The following is an 8,706-nucleotide window of genomic DNA, read 5'->3' as shown; positions in this document are numbered from 1 at the left end:
CTGTGGCTTTATCTCTCAAGTGTCTCCACCCAGGCTAGGGAGGTCCTGTAATATCAGCAGAATTCACATGGCAAATTTCTGGCACCAATTCCATATCCAGCCAAGTTGAAAAGAAAGCCTGCAGAAGCTGGGGAGAAGATGTAAATGTGCAGAAAAGGGGGGGAGAAGAGTCAGGTGAAATAGAAGGAAGAGAGGGCTGAGGCTGGTTGGTTCCCTTCTCCCTGCACCACAACCATTGAACACTGTGGGCTCCTATGAATCATTTGTTTATAGGCCCTAACAAGGTCTAAGCTGTAGAGACAATCTTAGTTTCCACCAGTGTCTGTGGCCAATTAGAATAAGGCAAGAGGCAGACTGCTGAGAAGAAAATTATAGAAACAAAATATTTATTATTTTTCCTGAAAAGGACAGGAAAAGAAAACAGTGCCCAAGAGAGGGATGTTCATAAACAAATACTGTGCTTTTTGCCGGTTTTCTATAAATAACAAAGCCACTTTGGCAAAAGAAAACTCATGCAAGCTAGAATTAATTGTCTTTTGAGAGCAAGGTTTAATTCTGACCCAGGATTATCATTTTTTTAAAGTTCTATCTATTCCATCACACTGTGCAGGCATTACTGTTTTTTCCTCCCTTAACTTCCAAAAAACCAAAGTGGCTAACCATGGCTGGGTTGGTCTCAGGAAGTGAAAAATGCGTGACTTTATCATTAACTGCCACAGAAACGCTTTTGCGTCTCAAGTTGTCTTCAGTAAGGTCTACTTTGCTTACAGACAATTGTATTACCCTGATCTCTCTTCCCCTAGTTCTGTTCTCTGTACTAGAGATGCTGTGCAACGCTGGCCCTTAAGTCTTGTTTTTCCCTTTCTTGGACTTGGGGGCTCCCGGCCAGAGGAAGCCCCGCATGTGCAGGCAGTGGGCGACATTGTGCGCGATGTAATAGAGGTTCAGCATCGCCGCAGGGCTGAGAATGTCCACTTCCGGCTTCTTCTGCTTGTTCCCACGAGATGCGCGCTGGCCTTTTCCTCTTTTCTCTTTATCTGGCTTTTGAAGACAAGTATATATACACGGGGCAAAAAATTAGTGTTAATAACCTTGATGTGATTTTCAACATATCCTACTGAACTCAGGAAAAAACAAATTCCTAAAAGGAAAAGATGGTAACAACAACAACCACCTTTACATGGAATGGGAAGAGAAGATACGAGCGACCTAATTCAACAAACGTACATTAAGCGCCCCCAGATTAAAAGAGACCCATCCTAATGCAATGTGTGGGTCTTGTTTGCATTCTGATTCGAACAAACAAGCTATAAAAAGACACTTCTTAGGCAATTGGGAAAATTTGATACTATCAAGGAATTATTAATTCTATCAGGTCTGACAATGGCATTGGGTCATGGAAAAAATGTTTACACATTTCGGAGATACTAAAATCTGTAGGAATGAAATGAAAGAAGGCCTGAGATTTGCTTAAGAATAATGCAGCTCCCTCCCCGCCAAAAAGCAGATGAAGCAAATGTGGCAAAATGCTGGTAATTTCTGAATGGATGTATGGGGATTCATTTTTGTGTGTGTATGGAAACTTTCATAATGAAAATTAAAGGAAAAGCATGGTCAATAATGAGGATGCAGAGATACATGTTGGCACTTGTTCTGCGGTAGTCTCCAGCTCATTAAGGAGCCGTGAGGACTGAGACATGAATACACGGTACTTAGCACAGCATCTGACAAGAAGTAAACACTCACTAAGAGATGGTTGCCATCACTTGTCATGGCTAATCCTCAGAGCTGTGTTTCAGAGGGAGGGAGGTAGTGCAAATCGGTGTCCACCAGACTCAGGGCCAGGCCAATGCCTTCTGGGAAAAGGAAGGGATACTATCCTAACCTGGGAATAAGCTATCTCCGCAGTTCTGCTAGAGCTGGACAAAGCTCAGTTGACTTCGCTACGTCCTACGATCCCGAGGGAAGTGTGTTATTTAGAAAGTGTCTCTTCTAGCTAGACGAGGGAAAGGAGAGGAATGGTGCAGTTATCAAGGACTCCTGCAAGGGCTAAATACTTGTGTAATCGTTGTTCTGTTCATAGCATGTCACTTTACAAATGTCCCAAGCTAAACCAAGAGAAACATAACTTGTGTGGTTACAAACACTAAAATACACTTTTGTGAAGTGAAGTGGAGTAGATGCAAAACCCAGGAACACAGATGAGAAGCATCTTGTAACACAGAGGCCCCGCTTGCTCCCGTGAGAAAACCAAAATGAACACCCACATGATAATGGCATCTCCCCATAAAACACCCCTGTGGGGTGTGGAACATACACAGCCAGAAGCTCTCAAAGATTTTGGGTCTTGGCTTTCTTTACGATTTTACACTTTTTTCTTTGCATGTCACCCACCCTTGACATACCTGGAATAACTACAAAAAGAAGTGTGTGTTTTAATATCTAAAATGGTCTGAGAACTGAAATTCACACAGAAGTCTGACATTTTTATTCAAAGTTCTCATCTTTTTGTAGAAATTGGCAAATTGATTCTAAAATTCATATGGAAATTCAGAGGACATAAAATAGAGGGTTGATATTTTTATTCAAAGTTCTCACCTTTCTGTAAAAGATTCTAAAATTCATATGGAAATGAAAAGCACTTTGAAAGAGTTGAAGGTCTAATATTATCTTATTTCAAGACCTATTATAAAGCTACAGTTTCCAGACAGTATGGTATTATTGATGTCAAGATAGACAAATAGATCAATGGAACAGAATAAAGAATCCAGAAGTAGATCCACACATACACGAACAACTGATTTTTAACAAAAGTGCCAAAGTAATTCAGTGGAGCATGGATAACCTTTTCAACAAATGCTGCTGGAACAATAAATATCCATTAGCAAAAAATGCACCTCAATCCATATTGGCACCATATACAAAAATTAACTCAAAATGGCTCATAGAGCTAAATGCAAAAGCAAAAGTCTCTGGAAGAAAATACAGGAGAAAATCTTTGCAACCTTGTGTTAGGCAAAGATTTCTTGGTTATGACACCAAAAGCACAATCTGTTGAAAGAACAACTGATAAGTTGGCCATCAAAATTAAAAGCTTGTGCTCTTCAAAAGGTATTGTTATAAAAATGAAAAGCCCAGTCACAAATTGGGAGAAAATATTTGTAAATCATATATCTGGTAAAGGCCTTACATCCAGAATAGATAAAGGACTTTTGAAACATAATAAGAAAACAACCCAATAAAAAATGGTCAAAAGATGTAGACACTTCCCCAGAGAAGATACACAAATGGCCAAAAAGCACATGAAAAGATGCTCAACGTCAAGTCATTAGGGAAATGCAATGAAAACCATAATGAGATACCAGCACACATTTATTAGAATGGCTCAAGCTACAAAGACTGACCCTACCATGTGTTGGAGAGGCCATGGAGAAATAAATGAACTCTCATACACTGCTGGGGGGAATCTGACATGACAGACACTTGGGAAAACAAATTGCCAGTTTCTTTAAAAGGTTAAACACATACCTACCCTACAATCCGCCATTCCACTCCTGGGTATTTACCAAGAGACATGAAAGCATGTGTCCATTCAAAGACTTGTACATGAATGTTCAGAGGAGCTTTATTTGTAATAACTACTAACTGGAAACAACCCAAAAATCTATCGGTGGGTCAATGAATAAACAAACTGTGGCAGCACCATACACTGGAATATGGCTCAGCAATAGAAAGGACTATCAATACATGCTACAACATGGATGGATTTCAAAATAATTTTACAAGCGTTAGCCAGAGAACTCATTCTGTATAATTCCATATTTATAAAATCCTAGATATTATAAACTAATCTATCTATAGAGACAGAGGGCAGATCAGGGGTTGCCTGGGATGGGGGAGGGGTGGGGAGCTGGGTACAGAGGAGCAAGAGAAAAGGACTGATTCCAAAGGAGCACAAGGAAACCTTGGGGGTGATCAGCATGTTATCTTGATTGTGGTGATGGCTTTAATGGGAGCGTCCATATGGCAAACGTATCAAATTGTACATTTTAAATATGTGCAATTTATTGTACATCTATTATACAGTAATGAATCAGTTAAGAAATTATTGTGAGTGAAAATTTTCAGTTTCTGAGCTGATTGGGTTGGTTCAACACAAGTCTCTGGCTCTTGGTAGTTCCTGGTCTCCGGATACATAGCTCCCAGCTTGAGACTCTCTAAACTCCTGAATGAAAACCACCTGGCTCCAGCCACACTGGCCTTCCTTCTAGTTCCCAAACTGCTAGCCTCTGCTCAAATACCACCTCTTAGGAAACCCCCCCCATACACCGTGTCTATATTCTATCTATCACTAGGGTGACTATATAATTGCCCAAACCAAGATACATCAACAGATACTGGGACTGTCCCAGGCAAAGGGGGAGGGGGCACAGATGGTCTCCAACAACCCTCCCAGTAGTGCCACTTTCTATTTCCTTACTTTAAGCATACTTAGCTAATCGTATTTTTGTTTGTTTATGTTATTTATCGTATGTTTCTCTAACCAGAGGTTTGTGTATGAGTTCACCACTGAATTCCCAGGGCTTAGACCAATGTCTGGCACACTGTAGGGATGAATAAATACTTGCTGAGTGAATACATTGTAACTCAGATGCAACGCAGACCCCAGATTTAGAAAGCAAATGCAGACTTCGGCTTTTCTGAATTTTGAGATGCCTGCTTCATTCACTCCACAAATGTTCCACAAAGAGCTACTGTGCAGGAGGCCCTGCAGCTCTGTTCCTGTCTCCATGAGGCTTACACAGTCCAGTGAGAGAGAAATCACGCACACATTGCCTCATCAACTATGCTGTGAAAGGAGAAGCCCAGGAACATGGCATTATGATGACACAGGATGGGCAGGTAGTGACCTAGTCTGGGATATGAAGGAAGAAGGGTTCCTAAAGAGTGGCCTGTGGCTTTTAAGAGGCAGGGAATTTCCAGGCAGAGCAAACAGCCTGTGCAAAGGCCCTGAGACTGGAGAGAACATGTGACCCATAGGCAACCATGGGGCGGGGGTGTGGGGGGGGATCGGTGGGTAGGGGGGCAGTGAGGGGATCTGAGGGGAAAAGTAGGCAGGTTGCAGCTCTGGCCAGCAGGCCTTGGAAGCTAAGGCGTTCGACCTCTATCCATGGAGCAGTGGAATGCCATTAGCTTAAATGGCTTTATTAAACCATTCTGCTTCAGTTCCCTGGCCTGAAAGAAAATGGCAATATCAACCTTGTGGAGTAACCTGGGAATGACTCAATTTAAATCAAGTGGTATTTATTTAGTGCTTGTACATGCAGTGAACTGGAAGGAACACAGATTTACCAAACACATTTCTGCACTACAGTCTAATGGAGCCAAAGAGGCAAAGACCTAAGGGAGGCGCAGAGGGCGTGGCACTTAGGGAGCAATCCGTAAGCAATAGGTATTTCTGAGCTGGGTCTGTCTTGAAGAAAAGTAGATCAACAGCTGGAGATGGGGCTGGTGCAGGAGGATTCCAGAAGAATGGAGGTCTAATGAGGGATTTTTTTTTTTAAGGCGGGGATTATACGACAGATTAAGCTGAAGAGGTTGAAGCCCCTTTACCAAGGGCTCTGAGCACTAAGCACAGCAGTACTTAGAGTACTTAGTTGAGCAGACAAGGGGAGTTCTTGAGGACCTGGGGTGGGGATTACAAGATCACAGATGTTCAGGGCTGACCAAAGGAGACAGAGAGCCCCTGGGTAGCATGGACAGTGAGGTTGTGAGCTACTGCCAGAGTCCAGGCAGGTGGCAAGGACAGCTTGAGGACCAGTGGCATTAAGGGTGGGAAGCAGGTTGCAAGAGGTTGGATGAGGCCTGAGAAACAGGAATATTTGTGAGTTTGAGCCAGGAGGATGAACTTGCCATTAGAGGCCAGAGACGGCAGTGGTTACAAGAGCTGGATTTTGAACAGTTGGAAAAGACTCTCTGATGGAGAGATTGAGTGGAAGTGGAAATGGAGGTGTGAAGTTTTCAGGTTTGGCTTAATGTGAAGCTCTGTGAGCCAACAACTGGGAGGTGAGACAGAAGTAGGGACATTGCAAGGTTCCTGGGCATAAAATGCAAGAATTCCCTGTACAAGAGGCCTCCTCCAAAGCCTTTCCTCAAACTGGAAGTGGAGGGAAGAATCGCTCTCTAGAGACGGTGGTCTGAGTGGCACTTGGGCTCATTTTCTATTTAATCTGCAGAAAAGAACCCTGCAGGGGACTCAGGGCGCCGACAGCAACAACTAAGTGCCTGGCCAGGGGTAACACACCATGTTACCAGCCTGTCTTTATTTCACACACAAACCATCTTCTGGGTGTGAAAGTAAGTGGCTCAGAAGAACCAAGGAACTACAAGCCACCACCTCACAGAAAGAGGGCTCAGCCTGATTCTGTGGCTGCTGTCCCCTTCATCGCGCAGACCACCTGGGGAACCCCTCTCCCCTTTCATCTTTAACCCCAGTGTGCAGATTACTTGGATTGGACACCACTCACAACGCGAGGAGCTGAAGACACAAGTCTTGACAAAGCTTCTAGAGGGCAGAACACCACGGAAGTAGCGAGAGCCTCGGAACCTCGGATACTCAAGGAAGACGTGTATTACCATGGTGACGCCTTTCTCAGTGGAGCAGATGAGTGTGGCACGGGTTCCCAATCTTCATCTGAACAGAGGGACCGCAGTTCTCGGTGTCCTCGGGAGGCGGCGCCCCGCGCCCATCCCTGCGGCGCACCGGGCTCCCTCCTCGGCCCTGCCTGCGAGCGGCCGCAGGTCGGGGACCTCGCCACGCTTCTCAGAAGGCCGACACGCTCCGGGGGTCCCGGCAGGGTCAGGGGGCAGCAGCCCCCGAGCGGCCGCAACACCCGACACCCAGGCCACCGGCTGCGCGACTCGCGTGGAACCCGCCGCAGGGAACGGGGCCGCGCGCGCCGCCAGGTCGCGCGCACAAACGCCGGGGCCGCGCCGCGGGGCGGGGCCGCGCACTGTTTACCTGTTGCCAGGACACCGGGCGTGGCGCCCGCTGTTGGGCCCAGCCGGGCTGGCGGCGTCCGCTGTCCCGCCTGTCGTACCGCGCTGGCGGCCATTTCACCTCGCGCGACGGCGGGAACAGTTGTGAGCGCCCGGAACCCCGGCCCGGCGGGCGCTGGGGCTCTGGGGCCGGACCTGGCGGGGTAGAGGGCGGGCCGCGGGGTAGAGGGCGGTGCTCGGGGTGTGTGGTCCTGGCCTTGGAGTGGGCTGACTCGAGTGTGAGTCTGAGCTCGGCCACTCGCTGGCTGACCTTGGAGAAGTCACCGAAGACTCCACGACCTCTTTTGGAAAGTGAGATAAAGCCTTTGAGGGTTGAAGTGAGAATAACATGGGGAAATGTTTGTTTAAAAAAAGCCTGTATGTGATGGCTCGGTGTGAGGTCGGAGGGATAATGGATGGGGGGAAGGGGATTCACAGTGTGAGGGATATAAATCATGAACGTCTAAGTATTACCTTGTCTTGTACACCTGAAACTAAAAAAAAAAAAAAAAAAAAAAAAAGCCTGTAACAGCCGCAAGAGAGTAAGAGCCGTGAAGTTCTTATACTCCGCATGGATTGGACAGGAAAGGACACAGTAGGTGCGAGTCCTCCCTACATCCTCCTCCCTGAAGGGGAGGCTGCAGTTTGGGAACAGCCCTCATTCCTTTTTTACGACTGTTGCTTTTTATCCAACAGTTTATCGAGCATCTACCATGTGCCAGGCATTACGTTCTAGGCCCTGGGAATTCATCCCTGAATGAGTCAAAGTTCTTAAGGGTACTTTTTTTTTGGGGGGGGGTATAGAAATGGGGGACATGGAAGATATTGAAAATGATAGGTGCAACAAGGTGTGTTATATTGGATGTATTAAATTGATGTGACTAATGGGTGCCCTTTTGGATTGGTGATTGGGGAAAATCTGGGGAGATGACCTTTAAACAGACTTGGATGATCAGAAGCAGTCAGCCAGGCCAAGGGCTGGGACAGGACGTTGCAGGCATTGCAATGGCAGGAAGAGAAAACTGGACCGGGAAGCCGGGGTGGAGTCCTGAAAGGCTCTGCAACCAAGGATTAGGTGTTTCGTTTGCCTTCATTTGATGGATGAGCTGGCTTCCTAAGGGGGAGTACGTATATCAGTATTTATGTACCAGGTTCTCATAATCCTTTCCCTAATCCTTCAGCAACAAAGCAAACCCAAGTTCCAACTACTTTTAATTTGTCTGGTAGTTTTGTCATGAATCCATATGCCCTTGATATGATAGATTCTCCTGCCCTCTGCCTTTGCTTTCTCCTCTGCTGGCCCCTCTCTTTTAATCCCTGGGTAGGGATGGCCCACATTCCTGCATTTCTTTGCGTCATCGCAACTCTCAGGTTAACCCTCTATTGGGGTCACTCCCCAGTCTGTACCAGCCCTGCTTTTCCTGAGTTCCAGATAGGAAGTCCAGAGCCCTGCTAGAAGTTTTCAAATTCAGGTGTTTCAGAATAGACCAGTAATTGGGGGGTGGCATGGAGTGTGTGTGTATGGGAGGGGTGAGGGTTGGGAATTAATCTGCAAAGGGTTAAGAGAAAAATTGGGGAGTGATGGAAATATTCTGTATCTTGATTGTAGTGGTAGTTACATCAGTGCAGGGCTGGTGACATAATTTGCCTGGCTCAGTGCAAAATGAA

At 46.0% G+C, this 8,706-nt stretch overlaps 1 protein-coding gene across 1 annotated transcript; it reads right to left on the bottom strand.

Moving 5' to 3' along the window:
- Window positions 1-371: 371 nt before the first annotated feature.
- Window positions 372-8,397, bottom strand: SMKR1 (small lysine rich protein 1; the record flags this gene model as incomplete). Its single annotated transcript, XM_081038315.1, has 3 exons — window positions 372-1,041; window positions 7,022-7,340; window positions 8,375-8,397. 3 exons carry the CDS (start codon window positions 8,395-8,397, stop codon window positions 844-846), a joined length of 540 nt encoding a protein of 179 aa, XP_080894441.1. The 3' UTR covers window positions 372-843.
- Between the last annotated feature and the right edge of the window lie 309 nt (window positions 8,398-8,706).

This window comes from Rhinolophus hipposideros, assembly GCF_964194185.1.
Source record: "Rhinolophus hipposideros genome assembly, chromosome: 25".
Taxonomy (NCBI): Eukaryota; Metazoa; Chordata; class Mammalia; order Chiroptera; family Rhinolophidae; genus Rhinolophus; species Rhinolophus hipposideros.
Note: the sequence above shows the minus strand (reverse complement) of the source record. Positions and strands in the feature narration are given on the sequence as shown.